Source organism: Semicossyphus pulcher, unplaced genomic scaffold (assembly GCF_022749685.1).
Source record: "Semicossyphus pulcher isolate SPU_LCO1_2020_fin unplaced genomic scaffold, fSemPul1.0.p SCAF_19, whole genome shotgun sequence".
NCBI lineage: Eukaryota > Metazoa > Chordata > Actinopteri > Labriformes > Labridae > Semicossyphus > Semicossyphus pulcher.
The window spans coordinates 7,210,804-7,234,713 of NW_027211692.1; the positions used below are offsets into that span (position 1 = coordinate 7,210,804).

Below are 23,910 nucleotides of genomic sequence, written 5' to 3' on the forward strand. Positions count from 1 at the left end.
GTTAGGATAAACGACTTCCAGTCCAGTTAGCAACGTGAGAAGCGACACAGAGGCTTTACTCTGGCTAACTCCTGAAATATGAACCCGAAAACCATTTTTCCTGTGACTGACTTTAATTAACGGGTCTTACCTTTGCCAAAATTTCAACATCATGATGCAGATTAGTAAAAAGTAAAAATGAAGCTTTGTCAGGTCTGTCCCTTAAGAGGAGAAGAAAACTACTTTTAAAATGCTCGTTTGTTGAACGGAGGTCGGATCGATCATTTCTGATGCATTCGAGGAAGTCGGGAAATCTGAACGCTGAACGGCTCTCGTGACAACGACAAGGGAACTCATCTCAAGTTGAATTTTAGATCTAGAGCAGGTTGTTAGCTGAACTTGCTGCAGATGTCTGTTCATAGAGATTAATAAGAAGGTCAATCATCGTCAGAGGACGCTGATGGGAGCTGGGATGACATTACGTTCTGCCTGCTACGTTCTTGCCATCCCTAAAATCCACGTCCCTGCCTACAGATTCTACATTTCTATGTAGAGATTACTAATAACCCAAATGCAGCGTGTGGCAGATAGAGTCAATCTCCCACTGAGAATTTGAATATCAACAATGAGTAGAATATAATATATACACATAGTATGCTTTATATTCAGTCGGGGTCATTCTGAGTATTCAACCTAAAGGTATTTATCATTCATGCTGCATCCAAAGTCTGTGTGTATCTCAGGTATTCTTGGTCACAGCATAGTTCCCAGGCAGCCAGCCCAAGGTCACTGTATTTGCACTTCCCATCACACCGGCCAACATCTCATTAAAACTACCCACAATGCCTCTGCCAACTTAAGGTCACTTTGGCACACAAGTAAGCCCCACATTGCGATCCATCCCTGCCATAAAGCTCATTCACCATCTGACGAGCTAAATGCTGTCAGCCGGTGAATGTATGTCCTGCAAATAAAGAGGAATGACGGAATACGACAGTTGGCATTGATTTACTGTCATATCACAGAGCTGCTGCTGCTGCTGCTGCTGCTGCTTTTGTTGGCATGATTAATTGTGACTTGGTCAGATCCTATTCAGCACCCTAAGCTCTTTTGTTTTCAGCCAAAAGGTGTTCGCACATACTCTGAGTTAGCACATTAATGGGCTGCAGCAACAGGCAGATCAATACGGCACGGAGCTATTCAGTCAGACAGATCAGAAAATACAGGATGTGGCATACATTACTGCTTACAACAAAACAAACATGAATCCCCATAAGATTAGCAACACTTTCATTGTAGCACAAAGGCTGCATTTTGGCTGTGAAACCTGGCATATATTCATTCATTTCTTATTCATCCTGTGCAGCCAGCCAGGTAGAAACACACAAACGAAATCTTTTACATTTGCAGAGGTATTAAATGAGATTAACTGGGCCAAATACAACAGCAACAGCCTTTCAGGGAAAAAACGGTCACTCTGCCAAATGTCTTTCTTCTCTTCACACTGCTGATAAACTCCAGCCTCCACCCCGGCTAGACACATGTTCGTTTGAAACGGGGACAGTGGCATGATGACAGATACAATGGCAGCAGACACCTGACCATCCCGCTGCTCCAACAGCCAGTCAATGTAATCAATGATGAGGCTCCCCGGGGTTGCAGGAGGATGGCAAGTGCTTCTGCATCGTGACACTGATTAATAGAGAGAGAGAGAGAGAGAGAGAGAGGAAAACCCAGTGCAGGGGCCGAGCCTGACATAGAAGGGGGATGATAAGAACATTATTACGGCAGCCGCTGCATCCAAGTTATTCACAAGCAATTATGCTCAGCAGCTCTGCACAGCCCTTGTTTCTCATTCACATATTGCTTTACTTCCTGCTTCCCAAGGGCAGCAGGAGAAGGCGTTTATTGGAAAACAATTTATGTCCATGTGATTAATGCAGGAATCTTATTTTGGCTTATGACTGATGATAATAAAGTCACTGCACACACAATTGAATTTATCCTGCATACTTGCGCCAGCCTTTAAACAGAGAACAAGAATAATTATATTTACACGTCTTGAATGCTTTAAAACAAACAAAGGATGACAAAACACTTTAATGCAACAAATATTGTTAATGGTTGCAGCAATAATTGCTTTGCAGAATTCTTCTCAAGTTTTAACTAATGTATGTTTCGCCTGAGAGCATCCGAAGTGTGTTGACTTTAAACTGCATTGACTAAACACGCACACACACATAGGGCCAACACGAAGGTGAAAAACATCAAAAATGAATGCAGAAGGCTCCCATCGCTCTCTCTTTCCTAATGCACCGCCTAACCTCCATTTACTCCAGCAGATTTCCCAGGTGTCAATGTGCATTTATATTATTTTATTATTTTACCGGGAAGTCCCATTGAGATCAAAAATCTTTAGCCAAGGCAGCAGCAGCCGTACAAGATCACAGCATATTAAAGTCAACATTTACAACATTATATATAAAAATTCACAGTAAAAAAAAAAAGTGGAAAAAGTGTGTACATTTGAAGCAAAATCAAATAAACGACACGCTTTGATCAGATAACTGAAGCACACATGTCTGTCTTTGGTGATTTCTCCTGTGATGGGAAGAGGACAGCAGCAGCTTAAATCGAAGGTGATGACTGGCCGAGCAGCTCATTACTCATTATTTAGTGAAACAGAGGCAGGGCAGAGACAGAGACAAAGGCAGAGTGATAGAGATTGAGACAGATTACGTGTTGGCTTGTGGGTACATATCACAGACTGAGACAAGTTGAGCAATGGGGCATCTGTCTGCGAGTGCCTGCAGTGATTCTGTGTAAAACCGAATGATACATGGCTTTAATTTGATAGCACTCTGTATTAAGACCTGAGGAAGGAAGAAAAAAAGAAAAGGCACTTCCCGAAACAGAGCGAGCGGCTGGAGGAGCTTTGTTTTAAATGTGTTCTCTGTGTCGCTATAATTGAACACTTCATTATCTGCTTGGCTCGCTCCCTCTTCCTACGTGTCTTTGTTTGGTCATTTCTCAGTTCAGAAGGACAGAGAGACAAACTGACCTGCCAAATGAAGCGCAGATCAATGGAACCGGATCCACTTTGAAAATTACCTACAGGAGGAAGGCAATCTATTGTGAGATATGCCTTCTCCAGAATCTCAGCCATTTCCTCTGCTCATTACAATCTGCCAGGAACAAAGAGCACCATATTTACAGTTGTGTTGAAGAGCTTAAATTAGAATGTTTATAAAAAGAATATCCATATTTGTGTAACTTTTGGACCTGTTTAAACATTTAAGTTTCAAATTTGTAGGTAAAAGTATGTTGGAGTAATCTCCAGGCTTCTCAGCTCAGTCTGCAGGCTGCTGTGAATGCCAGGTTTCACACTGTTTTTTCTACACGCTGCACTTTGTGACATCACAAAGTGCAGCCTGGAAGGGACTGAGTCGTTTCAGGCAGAGCACAAGTGTGAGGAAATGAGGAGTTTTCTTAACTGTAAATTATGCTAAACTATGCCACAGATATCACAGAGTGAAATATGAAGCTTGAAATTAGCATAACCCCCCCCCTTAACCAGACTACAGAGCCCCATTATGATGTCAGAATTTCTCCTCAAGTTGCCCTTGTTACCTTTGCACCCTTCACCTTCCACATAGACACCTTGTGCAGGAACCCTAAATGGGTTCTTTCAGTCCACCTTTAGAATTACTGCATTACTGCTGACCCATCCACCTGTTGATCTCATGATCCTGGCTCACAAACAGAACCTGAGATTCTTGATCTCCTCTCACTTGCGTCAGGAAAATTGCACACAATCCAAAAAGTGTTAACCTGCCGTTTTCTGGCAGCGGAACATTTTCACAGACTCCGTTGTGCCAGCTCTCACCCCAGTGTGCGCCAAAGGACATGGTCCAATGGAGCCAACAGGACGACGTCATGAGCATTTACATCTTATACCCCCCTCCCTCAGACTCGCGACCAATTTAATTTTTTTTAAAGATTATTATTATTATTATTATTTTGCCTTTATTGCATAGGACAGCTGAAGAGAGACAGGAAATGTGGAGAATAGAGAATGGGGGAGGACATGCACCAAATGATCGGCAGATCGGGAGTGGACTCTGCGACCACTGCGCCGAAGACTGTGGCCTCTGTACATGGGGCGTCTGCTCTCCCAACTGAGCTAAACCAGCGCCCCAGACCAGTGACGATTTAAGTCCAAATTGCCCGTACATGTCCCAAGAGCCTGTTCTATAGCCGGGTGTCAGTTGCCACCAAACCCCATCTTCACCTTTCGCCCAACCCAGAGCGACTCTCCTGTACAGCTCTGACAACAAGATGAAGTACAGTGAGCACAATGTGTTTTATTTTTACAAACCCTGTTGACATCTCTGACTTTGAACAAATCAGAACACGAGTTGTTCTTGTGATGCTTCTATTCAAAGCTGAACTGTGCAGCAGCGCCTGAGGCTACACAGAGTGAGATTTCCTAAACAAGCGTTTTGACATCAAAATCTATTATTCAGCTGTAGTGAAAGCAACAAAAATACCCAAACACGACAGTCTGACGTAGCGTACAAGATAGAAATAAAGTCCTAAGAAAAGTTCCTGTGATGTCCAATCTAAATATAGCTCATCTTCCTAGAACATGACTTCTAGATAGGTTGAGCTTTCATCACTTATTACATCCTGTAAAGTTCCCTTCAGAGCATAAGAGGGATAAGGGACGACGCAGAGTGTAAGTAGACGGGATAAGGAACAAATTAAAATCAGGAAGACCGAGGGGCCTGTGTGACCCAACTTTAGAGATGTGTGTTCCCATTTTATCCCAGCCAACCTCAGTCTACAGGTCACCACCACTATTAGCAGGAAATCAATTAGGATCAGTCCCAGCTCGAAGAGATCAAGAATGTAGGCCAAGTTCTTTATGTGCCGTATATATAGGCTCAAACGTTGCAACACTTAGGCACCTCTGACACCGCCTGAGAGACTTTGTTTTCATCCTGCAGCGTTATTAAATATGTTTCCTGGTTGGTAGTGCAAACAACCTCAATGGAAAAGTCCCCTTTGACTGAAGACAAGGATTAAATCAATGTTGTCAGAATACTAGCTTTAACCTTCAGGAAGTGGATTTCATCAGGCCTTGGTGCAGCGATAACTGAGCCCTCAGTACCATTATAAAACAACCTCAATACTACAAGACAGACAGTTTGGGAGAAGAATAATGGAGAGCAAAAAGGAAATGACAGTTCAAGGACGCTCTCACTCCCAGCACAGCCTGCTCGGTGCTGTACTGCTGTTTGATAGAGGAAGTGTGCCAGTTATACCACTGGCCCAGGTTTCAGAGGCCTTACACCCACACCGAGCACCCTGGGGGGACGACAGTATTGATGTGGTGTGTCTGCCTCGCTGTCATCTCCAGTGATGGCCACACTCCTAACAGCTGACAGGCAAGCGCTTCCATGTGGGGATGAGTCATTTTAAATGTGGGGGAGCTGCTGCCATTTCAGGAAGACACTTTGATTGCAGGCTTGTGATTGTGATTGGTTCCCTCCCAATCATTTCCTTCCCAGAACACTGAGCTTCACTTGGATGAGCCTTCAGACGGATGCTGGATATACAGTTTATGTAGACAACATCCTAAATCAAATCATGTTCCGGAGCAAAAAAGCTGAACATAAGCTCGACTTATGTTGAAAAAAGCTATGCTCACCGAGACCCTTTGGCATGATGCCGCTGTTGTCTGCAGGGTTGACGGCCCAGTAGTAGTACTTGAGCGTATGCATGAGCTGAAGCACCGTGCCCACTCGACGAATCGTGTTGTAGATGGTTGCCGTGCCGATGAACTCAGCTGAAAGGTATGTGTACAGAGAGAGCTGTACCTGGAATGGGAACACACACACACACACAAGTAATCATGTTATTAACTGCACAGTGTAGTTAATCACTTGAACCGTATACCTTTCAATACTGACCAGGACATTCTGCTGTGGTGGATTGCACTACACGAGCTTATTATCCCGGCAGGTGTATGGCGGGGATGGTGACTGACCCTATATTACTCAATTTCATAATTGTCGCAGCTCCACTCTGTTCAACGATGATTAGCATGTCCTCTGTAATTAGCAACAGAGCTGACAAGAATCCTTAATCCCAGCGCAGTCATTGCAGCTATAAATACGGAGGCCTTTTTCCCATATGTCATAAATTATAGGATATTAACGACTCAAATGTGAGTCACGATGAAGGGCTGCAGTGTGCTTACAATGTGAGCATGATGTGATACACTTCGAGGCTACTCAAATTACACACGGGAGATAAGTAAACCGCATGTTGGTTATATAATTTCAACAAGAACAGGAGAGTTAAATGCACTCACACATCTTATTTGCCTACTAGGACAAGGTCAGTAAGTAATTAATGCATGTTTCATACTCCTGATTCACACAGCTGGCTCTGTGCACCCCATGCAGCAAACAGAAACAGGGGAAATGTGGACCTCTGTGGCGTGTCCTTAGGGACGCAGCCAGCGTAGCTCTTTGTCCCCTCGTAGCTAAAAGTGTTCTAACCCACTTCATTACCTCTCTGTCTCATTTTTCTCCCTCTTTTGCTATGCTCTGTTTTGGAGGAGTGTCACAGGCAAGCCTCCAGACACTTTTGTATTTATTTCCTTCTTTTATTTATTCATGGCCTGGCCCACCAGCAGCATTCCTAAGGCAAATGTATTTGCCACACAAACTCAGCTCCTTTGATATACCTCATCCCATTTTTTCATGGGTCATTATTTAAAAGGAGGGCGGAAAAAGAAAAAACCCTGGAACATCTAAAAAACGTGGTTAGTTTGAGGACGGGAAAGGAGAAGCAAGGGAAGAACTCTGCAATTATTTAATATATAAATGTGAGAATAAATCTAGTGTTTGTGCTGCACTCAGCTCAACTTCAGAGTCTGCAGACAGTCTGAAATGATTTGGTAAATTTTAGTCAGTTAGGTCGAGGAGTGTAGCTGCATGATTCTTTGGATTTAACAACTCAACTGAGTCAACAACACTCAGTTGCACTTGGCTCATTAACATTAGCTGCAATCACATTTCACCCCTTCTTTCTGTTATTACCACCTACACAAACACTTGGTGCCATGGGGCATCTCAGCAAAATTGACACCAGTGTGAAACATGCCTGATAACACAAACAGTTTCCACCTCTATCCCCTCTGAAACGCAGGCACGTGTGAGGACATGTAGTTTCAATTATCACGTTCTAAGGGGCAATGAAGGATGAGAATAGCTTTCTGTGGTTAAGAGTTCCTGATACGCATCCACTTAAAGGACCAGACTGACGATTTTCTACCTCAGTCTTATCATGCTATTATGGGGAGCTAATGCCATTATGGTAGAAAAAATGCAATTTGGCTCTGTGCCTTTGGAGGGCGCTATCTGCTTCTCTTCGTATTCCGGATTCTGTACCGCTCTGAGCCATAGCCTGCAGCAAAACAGAAGTGCAATGCACGCTGGGTGTTGTAGGAATGCAGAATGAGAGAAACCACAAGCTGTTGGTACAACTTTCTCCACAGCTATGGCGCCAATTTCAAATATTATTGCTTCAATCGATTACAGAGAACACCAGCTTTGACTGACGGTGGCTTTTTCCGGGAGCGCATTGCTCCTTTAAGCTTGATCACCTGTCCCCTCACTGCTCCAGTCACCTGCATGGAGCTCACCTTAGCGGGGGTGTGGATCCAGATGGCGGCATTGAAGAGGATGTGGTCACACAGCTGCTTCAGCAGCGGTGCCCCGTGTGTCAGACCGTCCAGATACTTTGCGAAGGAGAGGAATTGCTCTAATACGGCCCTGGTGATGTGAACACGTGATGACTGGAGGAAGAAGCAGAAGGTCAGGTTTAACAGTGATAATATCGTCAAGCCTGTTTTGCTGGATGTATTAAGGCCTCCTTTTACTAACTTCATTATAGAGAGAGAAACACTGTGATCACCGTGTGTGAAATGTCTCTTTGAAACACCCATAAATCCCATGTCTGCATAAATGACACACATGTAACTCTGTCACAAGGGTTGGTGGTAATTTAGTGTTTATCAAATGTTTTGGTTGTTTTGGTCTGTTTTGTACGGAAGCCCTTAGCGGACATGCATTCATACATTTTACATACTCTGTTTTCCTGTGATAACGAGTTCTTTCTGGTAATTTTCTTGAGATCTCAACTTAGCTATCACGTTATCACGACGCGGCACCACTGTCACGTTAGATGATCATATCCCCAGAGTTGCAAAGGCACAAAACAAACACAGAAACAGGCTTAACTTAGCTCATCAGTGTGGGCAATGGCAGCATGGCATGTCCTGGTCTGCAATATCACAGTGACCAGCCTGTTGTTTTATTTTCTAGATTGCTTGTTATCACGTGAAAGCAAGCTTTGTTATCTCGAGATAATGGGCCAAATTAATCTGTTATAATGAAAAAGCCAGCATTGTTATCCCAAGATAGCTGGAAAAATAAGCCGAGATCTCAAGAAAACGACCAGAAATAACGTTATCGTTATCAATAAAATGTATGGATGCATGTCCGCTAAGGGCTTCCGTAGTATTGTTTACTGTTTGAGAGTTGCACGTATTTTGGTTAACACATAAAAAGTATTAAGGAAAAGGCCATGGCTGAAAAAATGTCAACTCAGAGGAATACTTGGTTTTGCATGTTCTACTTACGGTCTGCAGCAGCAGGTTAGCACAAGTTCTAAATCGATAGCCTACTACTTAGTCCATTTGTAGAGTTGCTGAATATAAATACTTAAACTAAATAAGAGCAAGTTGCAGAAGCATGACTTTGCAGAGGATTTCACTTTGACGAATATCGTTAGCGCTCCTGTCTGGCACCTGTTCTCTGCCCAGGTGGGGACTCGGCGAGGGCAGGAGAGAGGGAGAAATGAAGGCACGGGGAGAAGAGAAGGTGTGGCATAAACAGATCACGAACAGATGGTGCGATATGTGGAAGTGTGAAACCTGGCAGCGGGAAGGAAGCAAGAAAAAAAAAAAAAAAACAGCAGCTCTCAGATGCAGACTGTGCCTGGCTGTTAGTTAACAGCAGCTGAAGCCAGCAGGCAGGCAAGACACTGAGTGACAAAGTGGAGTCATTTCTCAGGGCTGCAAAAGAGCGGGCACTCTGGGGAGGCCGGCAAGCTGCTAGATCTGCATCACAAAACGGGTAAATAAAGATTGATGCAGAAAGAGAGCGAAACAAAGGGGGGGATATTGGAAGAGAAGTAGTCTTGAGGTGTTTTACTTTAAGGTCTGTTAAGTTCAAAGACTAACTCTGAACTCTAAAAGCACAAAAGGCGTTTCAGTAAGAAGAAAAGGTGTCAAAACTCATTCTTCTATTGACCTAAGAAGGAAATTAAGATTTAGCTGGTACATTTTCCAAATCAGTGTTCAAAGTGAGAAAAACTGTTGCTGTGATGAGTCCCACACTTCTGGTCTAAATGTATTTTTCATCAGTTCTCACACACACAAGGTTAGGAAACATGTTATGGAGGCTCTCTCATACCTTCTCCAGCAGGTATCCGATCACCAGGAAACCTTTTCCTCCCAGCATCTGCTCCTGCATGGCCACAGAGCTCTTGAGCAGCTCCACCAGAAAGGCCAGGAGGGTGGCACTGCAAAAACAGGAAGACACGACGTCTCACACTGGGATAAAACTCTCTCCTATTCGCACACTCATCAGTCGGTGAAGGAGCTATTCTGCAAACTACAGAAGCATGAGGAGACAGTGTGGCTGAGGGAAGGTCATTTTCAGAGGAAGTGAGCAATCAGCTGGGAACTGTAGCTCACCACTCTCAAACCTCTTCAGCGCAGAAGAAAGGGCTGGCTCGTTGGACTCTCCAGGGACAGAGTGGCCTGGGAGGGCGAGTTGTAACAGACAGTGTTTGTGTGTGTTTGAGGTAGAGGGAAAGGGTTCCTCGGGCCAAGGCAGTGCGCTGAAGATGATTTTTTTCCTTTGTTGTGGGGCTTTTTCAGCTGAGGCTTTGGCTGAGTGACAGCGGTGACACTTCTTAATCGGCTTTTCCAAACATCCTCTAGTGGCGTCCACTCTAGCACAACAATCACAAGGACACAACCACTCCTGTGCTGGCTTGCTTATGGACACTGCTCATACACCACATGCATACACACTCCTTCCCTTCATTCCCTCTGTGTCTGTCTGTTTTCTCATGGTTCAATTCCCACTTCTGCTCTAACTTGGCTATAGCTGAGCCGAGGGGAAGACATACAGAAGTGGATGACAGTCGACTCTGTGTGCTCTAGGTTTAGCCTCTGATCCTTTACTGCGAGCACATGCTGCTTCCAATATGGTAGCACAAAAGTGCATGGTGTTATGTCACTGCTGTTTGAAATGCAGCAGAGAGAAACGTGAGATCAGATGTTCATTAAAATGAATGTTTAAAAAGCAATTTGAGGGTTCTGTTAAGGACAGCCACAGCAGGTCCACTGGTGATGTAGAGAGTTAATTATCGCAGGAGCTTTGAACTCCGCGGCTCAGGAGGCTTTAGAAGGACTCAATCTAAAAGCCATGCAAGGACAAAGCAAGTGTTGGGACAGACCCGCGCCATCTCAAGCCAGAGAGAAAGCGGGACAGTAAGCCGAGATGAGAGGGAACTACAGAGGCAGAGAGCTTTGGGCCTCAGGGGCTTGTGCCGCTGTGTGGCCACTCCTGCGCCTATTGAGTGGTGCTGCCGTCGTTGAACTGACACAGGATTAGAGCAGAGCTCAGACTCCATCCAGGCCACTGAGGAGTAGATTTGGACTGACCACCTCAGGATGATGGGGAGGAGAACAGTTTCAACCAGAGAGTAAGGATGAAAATAGGCTACAGCTTGACCAAGGCTGGCATTATGAGCAGCAGTGGTCTATTCGTATAAAATGGTATGGTGTACATGTTGACCGAATTACAGCACTATGTACTGAGAAAAACGGACTTAAAGTAATAATCTCGAAGATTCTCATGTAAATAAATGTCTGTTATGTCTAATGAGGTAACACAATGGTGAAACTGATGAAAGTTGCTGCATTTGCAGTATTACAGACTGGGTGTCTGTGGCGACTTTCGCAGAAAAAAATCACAAGCGGCGCCCAGTTTGTGACGCGTTTTCCATCAGCCAGCAGTGGTTGGTCTGCCAGAGAGGGTAGGCGGAGCTCAGCGGCTGGTTTTCCGGTCTCTGCAATTGTTGCGAGTAAACAGTAATCTACTATGGCTGAGAAACAAAGAAAAGATGGATGACTACAGATACAACTTCAACAATAAGTGAAAATCCAAAGAAAAAGAAACTAATTGGACGCTCAGATGAAGCAAACAGTCTAAAAAGGAAAGCGACCGTCAGCGAGGAAAATCAAGAGTTACAGCCGGAGCCAACCGTGGACGTCACACATGCGACACTGTCTGGATATCTGGGAAGTGTGCTCCCGCAATTACCGTTTATCACCATAGATGCCGCCAAAGAGAAGGAAACTGAGATCTTCAAGATTACAACTTTAATGTAATACAATAAGACTCATATCAACACATTGCTTATCCAAAGAATATCTACTGTAATTTGTGCATGTGCAATAAGCATTTCAGCTTCTTACCAAACAGTAGCTTCCACCTGGCTGTCGTTCAGCTGATGGAAGTCCAGCTGAGCAAAGAGCGGGAAAAGCACCTGGATCCCACCGATGGAGTGGATGGCACTGTGGATGGAGTGAGTCACTGTGGCTTTAACATCCTGTGAGGACAATATAAAACACACTATTGTCATAACCTATTGAAACGGGTGCAACAGAATAATGAATTAATATCTCCTTTATGGAACACAGAGTAAGTTTGGAGTTATGCAGCTGACCTGGAGCATAAGGGCGTGAGGTGAGTGCACAAAGATGGAGGCGTTTTCTTTAGGCGATGACTCCAGGCAGAGCTGGGCGTCTGTGGCCTTGGCGTTGTAGGTGAAGGAGATGGAGCTGGCCAACTTGCCGTCGTACAGCACCTGCTTGTGATGCTCGGCTAAATGGATATCACTCTCGGACTTGAACTTAAATGTGCTCTGAAAAAAGGAGAAAGAGAGAGAGAGCGAATAAGGGAGCCATTAAGACAGAGATGGACAGAGTGAGTATTTTTTTTTTATATTTCTAGACAAATTATTGTTGCATTAATTTAAACCAGCCATACTCTCTTGCCTGTTCTGGAGCTACCTCAAGCTAAGCACAGCCACAGCTGAAGTTTCATTATACACAAGGAAACTTGCTACAGAGAGACTGTGTCGTGATTGCAGATCTTCACCGAGCACACATTTAAGATTTTGGCAAATACATAGGTTTCTTTACTCTATAAATATTTATTCTGCTCAAATACACTTTGCATTCATGGCAGAGGAGTCTGTGTGAGAAGAGTTTATCCAGTTTGGCTGAAAACGCGATCAAATTAAAGCTGGCAGTCTGCAATTTAGCTCTGCGTTACTGTGTCACTTCACATCCAAAGTAATCAGACTCTGAGTGAGAACATTGTGCAAATACTTGTTGAGAAAACAACATAGGCTCAGTATTTATTTATTGGATTTATTCAATGAAGTCTCGCTCTCCACCTTCATACCAGAGAGAGAAAAAGACACCTTATAGAAAGTGTGTTGCAGTTCTTCCCTTTTTAAATCATAAGGACAACGTTGGGGCATGATGGCATACTCTGCAGTTTCTCCCAGCTAAGTACTAAATATGACCTACCCTCTTCTGACCTCTCCCGCTTCTTTCAGATCTGTCATTTTTTAAAGTCACAGTTCCACTACTTTTCCACACTGTCCCCCAGAATTGGTTTGGGAAAATGAATCTCCAATATCTCCAATAGTTTAATGTTGTTGGGTTGTGACTCTGTTCTCAAGACCAAGGCTAAGTGGGTTGAATGATGAGTGGTGGGCTGAGGCCCTTCGTAGGATTAACTACTCGTCCTCCTGCACACGTTTGAGTTTAATTCAGCTCAAATGGACACAAAGAGCTTATCTGTGTGATGCTCGTTTGGCAGAATTCTACCACAGCGTTAGCCCAATGTGTCCCCACTGTGCCACTGACCCTGTAACCCTTCCACATGTGTTTTGGTCTTGCCCGAAGCTCAATAAGTTTAGGTCAGCTATTTTCAGAGCTATTTCAGAGGGGTTAAAGGTCAGGATTGATGGCTGCCCTTTGCTAGCAATTTCAAGTGCGCCTAGAGTCCCGCTCTCTTGTAACACTGCAATGTCCGACACGATCGCTCTCCCAATGCTCCTGGCCAGGAGAAGGATACTTTTGTCCTGGAAATCTCCCATTTTTCTCTACACTCTGTGTGGCTCAGTGACACCATGTTCTTTCTCCAGTTGGAGAAAATTAAGTTCACCCTTAAAGGGTGGACGGGCTCATTTTATATAAGGTGGCAACCATTTCTGCCTTATTTTCAGAACTTGTCCGTAACCCCGCCCGATTAGGATGAATGACCATGTGCCAGGACGTTTGGAGTTCATCACAGATGTAACTTTAAGTAGGGCTACTCGATTAATCGAATTTTTATCTCAATTACGATTTTGGCTTCCAACAATTATTAAAAAAAATAATCGAGTTAAAACGATTATTTTGCCGCACCGTTTCCCAATGACGCACTCATTTTGTCCTGTGATATAAATCCAGCGCATCCCTCAGCAGTGACATTTGCCCCGCCCACACTCACTCACCAGGCTGCAGCGGCATGTAGTTCAGTCTGAGTCAAGATGACAGAGAGAGAGCCTTTGGTCAACAAGCAAACAACACTTTGGTTTCAAAGAGTCTGACGAGCAGCAGCAACAAATACTGTGCAAACTGGTGGGACGTGCCCCTTCCCCATCCAGCTCATCATCTGTAGGCGGTGACAGAATTGAGCTCCGTCAGGATGAGAGACTGGAGGTTCAATCAGACACAAAACAAGAGCAAATTGCACGAGTAGAAACACTTTATGGTCGTGTTTGCGCTTGATCATCATTAATACAATATGATTTGGGAATCGGACCTTGAGACAGAGCCGAGCAATTGATGCGCAATTCATGGTGCTATTAGTGGCCGCAATCCATACTTAGTGAATTAACAGCAGCTCAATACCGATTTTAGAACATTTTACACTTCGACAGAAAACAAACTTCTCACCAGAAGTTCCCACAGATGTGGCCCATGACCAGTTCTTAGTTTATAATGAACAGATTAGTGAGGATACATTCAGGTGAGGAGCGGAAGCGGCGAAACTTTTCATGGTCAGTTTTTTCTTTCTTTTTGTCATATATATTTTATTTATTACAATGTATTTGCATTCATCACAATTGTTTGAATGTATTTATGTTAACAGTAGTATTATTATATTATTGTTATTACTACTGGGCAGATATAATTCTCAAAATCCTTGATGTTGTGAACCATTTCATCCCTGTTGGTTGTAACCTCTTTGCATTGCACATGCACCAGTAAAGTGTTGAAACTGACAAACTGCAATGTGTCTTAATGCTTGCAGTGATGAATTAACGTTATACACAGATCAATGTTGCGTTTACATCTTTTTAATGTGCGTTATTTATCTTAAAATTTCATTTCGCATGAAGACATCTGAAGCCATTTGATGTCTGTGTAGAAAGAACTGCAGCTTCCATCAGCCGCACATTCATTATGGCTTACATAACAGCTGATCGATAACTAGGCCGGTCTTAATTTACTCAATCAATTAGCAGTTGACAGATGAGCTGAATTAATTTGTCAATGCAGTGTGAATGGAATCCGCTTAATAAGGAAATCAAGTCCTCTCATCAGTCGGCGTGAATTATTAATGAATGAGAGAAATGTTTTTCCTTCCCTCTCTGACTCATGCACAGAAGAGGATGGTGATAAGATAAAGAGACGCAGAAAGAGCAGAAGCACCAGCGAGGAAACAACCATCTGGTCCTGGAGGGGCTGTGGATAAATACAGTATGTTATGCAACACAAGCAAACAGGGTTCATGCACCAGCTTAAAAGGCAGCTAAATCTGGGTTTGCTGCTTAAAGTAAGGAAGGAAATGGGTAAAAAGGTGAGATGACTCAGGCTGTCAGCTGTACAATGATTGTGCATTTTATTCTGAGTGCCTGTACAGTGCAGAATTATAGGTAGGTGTGTTTTATAATTCTTTTTATTGTACACCTGCAGAACAGAACAGCACATTTAAATCTTAATATAGAAAGTTTTCTGAACCTACAACATAATCTGAGCAAGTTCATCCTCCTTCCGTCTCCTATCATGTTTATCTGCTGCCTCCGAATCTGAGTTTTACAGGGTAGTTCCACAAACTGAGAGGGTTGAGCCACCGTTAATGGCCTATCTCCTTCCAGTCAGATGATAAAAAAGGCATGAGAGGTATTCTGCTCATCCGCTCTGATCAAGTCCACGCAGCAGCCAGCGTGCATCTCATCATGTAGTCTCTAACATCCTTCAAAAGTTCCTGCGCATGAAACCCAAGTGAGAAGAAATAACAAGCTTCAGTGCCCTGCACTTTAGAGTGAACGGCGCCGCAGTGTGAAAATAATGATCTCATGGGTTGTGGCCACAGTGACAAACTCTGTAGCATGACAGCATCAGTCCACAGGGCAGCCAGTCATGTAAAAGAATTAGAGCACAGTTGCCTTCTTCCTCTGACAGTGCTGAAATTGACCAGAGGCTTCGTCACAACTCTCTGTGAGAAACAGGCAGACGCTTGACAAGCTGGGGAAGCTCCTGCAGAACCTGCCGTCTAAAGTGACTACACACTGAAATAATGTAGTAAGGAATGGATGCAAATACTGTTTGCAATGACTTTGTGACATTAAAGGGCCAGTTTGACGATTTTCTACCTCAGTCCTATCGTGCTATTATGGAACATTATATGACGCTATCGCCTTCTCCAATGGGCTCTGGAAAACCTCCGCTAGACTACGTAAAACGCGTCATCTGGTGGAGGCCAGGGAGCTTGCTAAACTACCCTTCCTCAATCTAGGCAGCCGCCTCCGATGTTATGTCTCGTTCAAAATCGTCAGGTTTGAAATGTAGACTGCAGACCTGAAGATTTTTTAGAGCCATTGCCTGCAGCGAAACAGTAATATTTCACTCCAGCGTCTCTCGCTGGGCCGTTCCTCTCAGAGGGAGGGGCGCAATGCATGCTGGTTGTTGTAGGAATGCAGAATGGGCAAAACCACAAGCTGTTTGTACAACTTTCTCCACAGCTATGGCGCCAATTTCAAATATCATTGCTTCTATCGATTACAGAGAACACCAGCTTTGACTGACAGTGGCTTTTTCCAGGGGAGAATTTCTCCTTTAAAAAATAAGAAACGTTTTCTCATTATTGACTCAATGTTAAAAGTTTCACTTTATATTTAATGCTGGTAAATGATGATCAGCTTTGGTTTTCAGTGCACTGCAAATCACTGCAAATCTTTTTATATCGAGGAAATGTTTTTCTTCTTGAAAGCCAGAAAAATATTGAACAATTCTGCTTTCGTCTCATGACTGCAAAAACAAGCCCTCCTTGTGTACCAATGATTGTTTGGCAAAATGTGTATTTTGAACATAAAGACATCAAACAAAATGGATAAAATGTTATTGTGCTCTCTATTAGCTGTGAATGAGACCCTCATGATACCCTCAGTGTATGTTGGCATGTGTAGTATCTTCATCTTTGAGCTCGTCATGTTCTGTTCCACACCAGATATTGGATTAATTCTTGCACACAGATCACATTTGTCTTTGCTGACCTGGTGTAACCGGGACTGTGCGGCTCCTTTAACAGAAACATGTTGTGCATGCTGCAGAGCAGTGTTGGCACTATTCTAACGGGCTAATCTGCCTCATGTCGAACACATATGGCAGAGATGATAGAGGGCAAACACAGAAATAAGTCGGAGTGCATCATATGAGAAGTCATGGCTTAACTGTTTTGACTGGTCAACTGGATGACTAACAGTCTGTGTTCATCGAAGCTGTCGGTGCATATTGCAGCGATGGATGCTACTTTATGACTCCAGATCAGGCTACTTCACAGAGCTGGAAGGACATCAGTAGTTATCCAGAATAAACACGCTGAGGGGCCGTTTTAAAACTGTGTTCACTAGTATCCATTGGGATTTATAGTCTCCATGCTGAGCTACATCTCACACAGCTGTGAGGCAATTAATTCCCCCGTATGAATCCTTCAGCCCACAATTTCCTCGACTTTCACCAAAGCTTATGAGTTCTGCTAAAACAGCGGGAGGAGTGACAGTCCGATAAGACAGTCAGCTTCTGTCAGCCTCAGCGTCTGCAAAGACAACACTGTCTCTTGATGTTATCTCCAGCGTCTAGGAATGTTTCAAGGCAAGTCATAGAAACAGCAATATACTGTATAGCACAAGTTGTTGGGAGTCCATCTCAGTTCAGAGTGTAATTTAGCTTACAGCAATAAGAAAAGAGCCTGGGGAACAGATTCCACTAACAGGTCTGTCAGATTTACAGCCATAAATCATAAGATGCAGTAGGAATAGTAACCCTCGGCAGCAATAATCTCTGCATTTCAACGAGCCGCAGAAGTTACAGTTACTTCCAATGCGCTGCGTCAGCGTGTCAAACATCAAACATGGATGAGAGGACCAGGGATCAGAAAATAAATCATACATCAGCTCAGATGTTTTTTTTTGCGGCTGTGGAGCTGAGCTGAAATAAAGTGAAAGTGTAATGTACATATTGGAGCAGATGCATGCTGTGCGATTTGCTGCACTCAGGCCTCTCGGCCTCGACAGCACTCCCATCCCAACAACCTATCAGTAAGCCTGACAACCCTCTGACCTTCATCCTCAGCTCACCTGGGCGTCTCCATCACACTAACCATTACCAACAGCATTCACGTCTTCATCAGTTTCCGCTAATTGTCTCCCTGGGACCTGCTCTTCATTATTTTGAGAAATCTGGAGGATTGCTCCGCTGTGTGTTCCGTCTCTAATAGAAGGTCTAGAACCACAATTAAGGCGGTAAACGAAAAGTCACCGGCTATTAGTGAAAAGAGCAAACAACAAGATCTCCTGGGAATCATCAGACATCCACAGACCTGATTTAAATCACAAACATCCGTCTCACAACCTTTAACAGAGTCGCTTTCACAATGACAAAGCAAAAGGCAGCTTTTCCTCCCCGCCATAAAAAAAGCATAATTCAATCTTCAAAGGAGCTGGAGAGCAAACAGAGCTGGTGTAAAATGGACAGAGATATTGTAAATTGTCTGAGACACATCCTGTGTTCAAAGCTGATTTGGCAGCGCGTGTCATTCCTCCATTTGTGACAAAGTGCAGGGCTCAAAACTGTGAAGAAACAGCAGCACTTTGTGAGCATCGGCAGACAGAGTGAGACGGTGAGAGGAGAGAGGCAGCAGGCGTTGGAAGTGAGAATAAACTGAGGGCACACCCTGGATCTAATTCAAGATGAGTGGAATATTTAGGGATAGAGACTGAATAATTGAATTTAAATAAAAAAATTCAAACCAAATATTTTGTCAACATATGATTAATATTCAAAGCCGAGTCCCCTTCTGGGTAGGTCAGCATCTTTCTAAATTCACAATCTTTTGCTCTTTGTCAGGGAGCCGGGGAGTGCTACACCTGCTGCAGCTGATATAAGTCGGCTCAGGACTCCATCCTCTCAGACTGCCTGCTGCTTCCCTCCGCGTATTGTGCCATTATTTGCGAGAAGTAGGTAATTTATGCAGCCGTTTATCTGAGAGGAAAAGCACCGCTCCCTGGACGGGGACACATGGCAAAGGAACTGCGGCGGGGGCAGCACCGGGCATTGATTTCACAGATTGATAGGCGAAGCACACTGCTCACATGTAATCTAATTTAGTCACCCTCAAGAACATACCTTATAGCCCGGTCCGAGCTGATGAATTGCAAATATCTGTGAGGGATTGAGGGCTTCACTGAACACGTAGACACCTCCTAGCTGCCCACAGAATACTCTGTTTGCATCTGCTGTCTCAGAGGAGCCCAGGAAGCATTTATCATAACTCTGCAAGAGAGACATAGAGAGAAAAGGCTACATCACTTTAGACTTTTAGACTGAAGGAAAATATTCAAATTCACACAGAGATAAAGAGGGCACGGGGCAAAAAGAGAAGAAACATGATGTGATTGTAGAAAGCTTTTTTGTATATATTAATATTTATGTATATTTTCACCTAGAAATTGTATTTATAATGTTTCTATCTCACAAAACATCACCTACTTTGCTGTGTCAGTGCCAACCTTGACACCTCTGTGATGGAAAGAAAACAATAGAGCTGATTTACAGAGATGGGAAACCTCAATCTAACCTCTGGGAGGGTGAAGATATGTGACGTGATTGCATTCAGGTGAGAACTGAAGGATACCTTCGGATGGCAGCAGTGGATTAAACAATACCTGAGGATGAATTCAGTATGAAGGCAGTAGAAGTTGGAGCGGGGTAAAATCCAATTTAATGCATTAATAGGGAACTCAAAATCTTGATAAAGCCTGTCCTACATTAACCCCGTTAGAAAAGACCATCCTATCTGACCTATGTGTCTGATTCCTTTGATTGAAATTATCTTTACATACTGAATAAAATGTAAAACTTCTAAGTTCAAGACAGCAGATGGATGGCAGGTGTGTGGAAATGTCTGTAGGCTCAGGACTCGTTAACGCTGAGACAGAGTGGGTGAAGATTAACAGAAATTATGTAGATGATGCAAATGATCCACGATTCTAAATTACAACCCTGTTCACCTACAACTTCTCATGTTTTGCACCCAACGCATGCAGCACGACTCCAGCTGTCAGCCCACAAGATTTTCTTTCTCTGTGTTATCGTACTTCCTAAAGCATATGAGAAGACAGCAGTGGTTGTTGTTTAAATAAACCTGATCCAAGGAAAGGTTAAGGTGCAAGGATGTATCATATAGACTCATCTGATGTCCCTCATGCTTAGTTGAAATAGGCTAATCTAATCAGTGCTATCCTCCTGCTTTGTAGGTATTATTTAGCTGCACCCAGCTTTAGATCTCAGGCCGGTGAGGGGGCCTTTAGTTACTGTGGTCCTTCTCCCTGGAACAAGCTGCCTGTTGACCGGAGGTCCATCATAACTGTGTCTACTAAACTAAACTGATAGAACCTAATCACAACAGTTTCAGAGGAAAAAACGTTTATGGAGCAGCTGCTGCAAGACTGGGTTGGGAAGTTCCAACCTTAAAGTTATAATCTCAAAGTTCTCAGTTTTGTTCTCTTTGGTGGCACCTAATGGCGATAAAAGATAATTGTGGGCACATACGTCCCAGATATCCAGACAGTGTCGCATGTGTGACGTCCACGCTTGGCTCCAGTTGGAACTCTTGATTTTCCTTGCTGACGGTCGCTTTCCTTTTTAGACTGTTTGCCTTCATCTTAGCGTCAAGTTTGTTTCTTTTTCTTTGGATTTTCACTTCTTGTTGAAGTTGTATCTGTAGTCATCGAACTTTTCTTTGTTTGTTCAGCCATAGTAGATTACTGTTTACTCGCAACACTTGCAGAGACCGGAAAAGCAGCCGCTTAGCTCCGCCTACCCTCTCTGGCAGACCAACCACTGCTGGCTGATGGAAAACGCGTCACTAACTGGGCGCCGCTTGTGATTTTTTCAGTCGCCACAGACACCCAGTCTGTGATACTGCAGATGCAAAGGCTTTCATCAGTGGGCCATAGGCTCAATCACTATTGTGTTACCTCATTCGGTGATAGATAGTGACTTAACAGACATTTATTTAAATAGAAATCTCCACGATTATATCTTTAAACAAGCTTCACCACCATGCTAAACCTGGCTTGAGAACTGCGATTTCGTGGTGCGTTAGCGTGATAATTTGACGAGAGGTGGATGGCATCCGCTCTTCTCTTTTCACTCTCACTGCCCGCCGCTTGTGACAACAATCGGGAGCTCGAGGCACTTCATTCCACAGCCTGCCTAATGTGTGGATATCAACTCACTGGTACCCTTGATACACAAACTTAGTTTCATAACACTCACAGATTGGATAACACACTTGTAATGCTCTAGCCTACAGGAGGATTTATGTTTTGAGTTTGTGTGTTTACAGATATAAAAAGATGCAGCGTTTAATAATAAAAACTGTAGTAGTCGGATTTTTTACATTAAGCAGCTTTTGGAAACGTTATTCAGTTTAGATGAAGAGTGACAGTCATAGAGGAGTGAACAAGTTATTACAAATATCCGTTTTAGTTTCTTGCTGATCCGAAACATGATCAAAAGCCGTGATACGATCCGAACCGTGAGTTTAGTGATCCTTTACACCCCTTGTGTCTTTGTGATGCAGCTGTTTCTGCAGCCATCGCCGGGAAAAAAAATCCTCCTTATCACAATAATTCAACCTTATGGTTTCTATTTTCCATCTAAGTGTGGGGAAATTCCTCCACAAACACTATCCATCACAATTAAGGCGGCTTAGGTTAATGTGGGGGAATATTTCATGAGCAGCACTTACATCTCAGCCTGTCATTTGTGCCTTCTTCTCCTGAATACACAACTACAGTAAACACACCTTTGGAAGCGTGTCTCCTCTATGCAAATAGCTTTTTAAATCAGTCATTTAGAGCCATGTGTGACTGCAGGTTTCCATTTAGAGTCATTCAGACATGCAAATATCACACAGTCACTCACAGTGTTGGCACACATTTTAAACAAGAGTGCTTCAGTCTGATGACACTAACACTCTCTGTGCACACATATGCAGTATCTACTGAGATTCACCAATCCGTCACTCAACGCATAAATCTGTTCTCCGAGTGTTTGATACTCCGTCTTCCACCCTCGACTGCAGGACAGCTCTGTGACAAACAGCTATTCAAATAGAGACTGAAAGGCCATGTCAGATTTCGGAGAGAGATCCATGTTGATACGGTAAAACTCATTTTGCTCAATGAGCACTTTGAAGATGCATGTATTTTTCTTCCTCTCACTATTTCCAGCCATGCAAATCATCAATGTGTCAGCCTCAGTCAGTCCTGTGCCAATGAATATCAAAGCCACAGGAAGATGGTGACAGCAGTGAGGAGGAGTAAGGGGGGAAAAAAAGAGTGCTTACATCATTTGTGTTGACGTGCCACGCCATGTCTCCGTAAGACACGAGCTGTCCGTTAACGTAGCACCTGATTTCACTGTTCCTCCAGCGGCTGTAGATGTGCACGATACTGATCATGTACCACTGCAGGAAAGAGGAGAGAGATGATTTTATTAAGTTATTATCTTTCATAAGAGCGTCTGTTTGCTAAAACTCGACTGGACTTTGGTTTGATGAGCAACATTTCAGCTCTACAGTTTGTTTCTGGATTCAGATGAAGCTCAAAGTTACTAGAAAGCGGCGGCCATGAGGTTCGCTACCTAATGTTTTGAAATCTTCACTGGAACATGGTGAATAATTAATCAGAGAAAAAGGGGAGGCAAGGCAACTCATGTTTTACCCGGCTCAAATGCAAGCAGACAGTAGCTTTGCGTATTCAGCGGTGAAACACTAACTACGGCTTTTGAAGTCAAATCAGGTCTGCAGCTAGAAAAGGTGTCAAGTGTGTTAAAAATCACATAAATTCAGCTGAACTTGAACATGGATCTATGAAACAACTATACGTTAAGAGAGAAGAAACATGAATGAGATTCTATCTTCTCTTTTCTGCAGGATTATCAATAGAAAGTCCAAAAAGTTTTGCTTATTTTAAGCACCATTTATATAATGAACAGAAAAATAAATCAGCTTTGCTTACATTTGCTAACAGAACCTGTAGCTATATTATTTATAAACTACACTTTGATAAATACAGCAAGCTTAAACCAATTAAACGCAACTACAGAGGGTTTCTCACATTCTGGGTTGCTGATGAAGCAGATACAGCAACGATTTCAGCTCTTTTGATTTTACATTAAAGGTCTATCTGAATGTTTCTTCTGACTCAGATCAACTATGTAAACACATGAATAAAATGTCACATTACATATGGTCAGTTCTGCAGCAGTGGGCATCAGGTTGTCCGTCTCTTTTGGGACTGTGTGCCCACTGTTCATTAGTTTGACCCTTGAAGGACACTGTGAGCAGTCTAATGGAATTACAGCCATCTCCACACAAAAGTAAGGACACTTAAAAGAGGATTCATGGCTGAGGGGAAGAGTGCAAGCTGCCCGCAGATAATTTAAACAGCGCTTATCCGCAGATGTCTGAACCCAAAATCAATTAAAAACTTAATTCAACATGTTTTATCTTCTCAGAGCTTCCGGAGAACGATGCCTGCGCTGCAGCAGAAGGAACGGGCTCAATGGTTGTTCCCAGGTGTTGCGTGCAGACTCTAATTGTCTGACACATGCTTTGAGACGTTTTTTTTTTGTCTCTGCAGGGGCAGCTACACTCCACGCTAAATTAGGTTTCATTTTCTCATCTACATTTACATCCAATTACACCTGTAGGACTCCTCCGGGGGGTCTTAAACACTTGGTCTATATGTAGACATACAACTTTGTGGGGCCAATAAAAGAACAGGTGGTGGATGGGGAGGCAGGGGCTGAAAAAACTGCAGGGTGTTATTTTGGTTTATTTTGAATTAAATCAAAAGCTTTTATTACCTTTGTATCAACTCAAGCCACCATTATGTATATTTCTGGTATTTCATTGGCGGTATAATGCAATTCATGCTCAGATGTGTGTACGTTATATTTAAAGTAGCTATCAGGTCAGTCTCGAGTGTTTTTAAAATGTTATTTTACTGAGAATCACTATGTAGTCCTCTGACTTGTTTATTAGGGCTGGGTATCAATATGGATTTCTCAATTCGATTCGTTTCCGATTCACTGGGTCCTGATTGGATTGAATTTTTAGACTGTACCAATGACTGTACATA

The 23,910-nt window shown here is 43.3% G+C and overlaps 1 protein-coding gene across 4 annotated transcripts in view; it reads right to left on the reverse strand.

The window, feature by feature from the left end:
- The window catches only part of LOC138596689 (neurobeachin-like), a 214,709-nt gene that overhangs the window by 130,217 nt on the left and 60,582 nt on the right, over positions 1-23,910 (reverse strand). For all 4 annotated transcript variants that reach the window (XM_069667990.1, XM_069667989.1, XM_069667987.1 and 1 more), the window contains exons 7-13: positions 22,113-22,232; positions 18,884-19,030; positions 11,860-12,057; positions 11,609-11,742; positions 9,531-9,639; positions 7,697-7,849; positions 5,693-5,861 (exon numbers count right to left, since the gene is read on the reverse strand). In XM_069667990.1, coding sequence (XP_069524091.1) covers positions 5,693-5,861; positions 7,697-7,849; positions 9,531-9,639; positions 11,609-11,742; positions 11,860-12,057; positions 18,884-19,030; positions 22,113-22,232 — 1,030 coding nt within the window. The remainder of the gene's footprint in view (positions 1-5,692; positions 5,862-7,696; positions 7,850-9,530; positions 9,640-11,608; positions 11,743-11,859; positions 12,058-18,883; positions 19,031-22,112; positions 22,233-23,910) is intronic.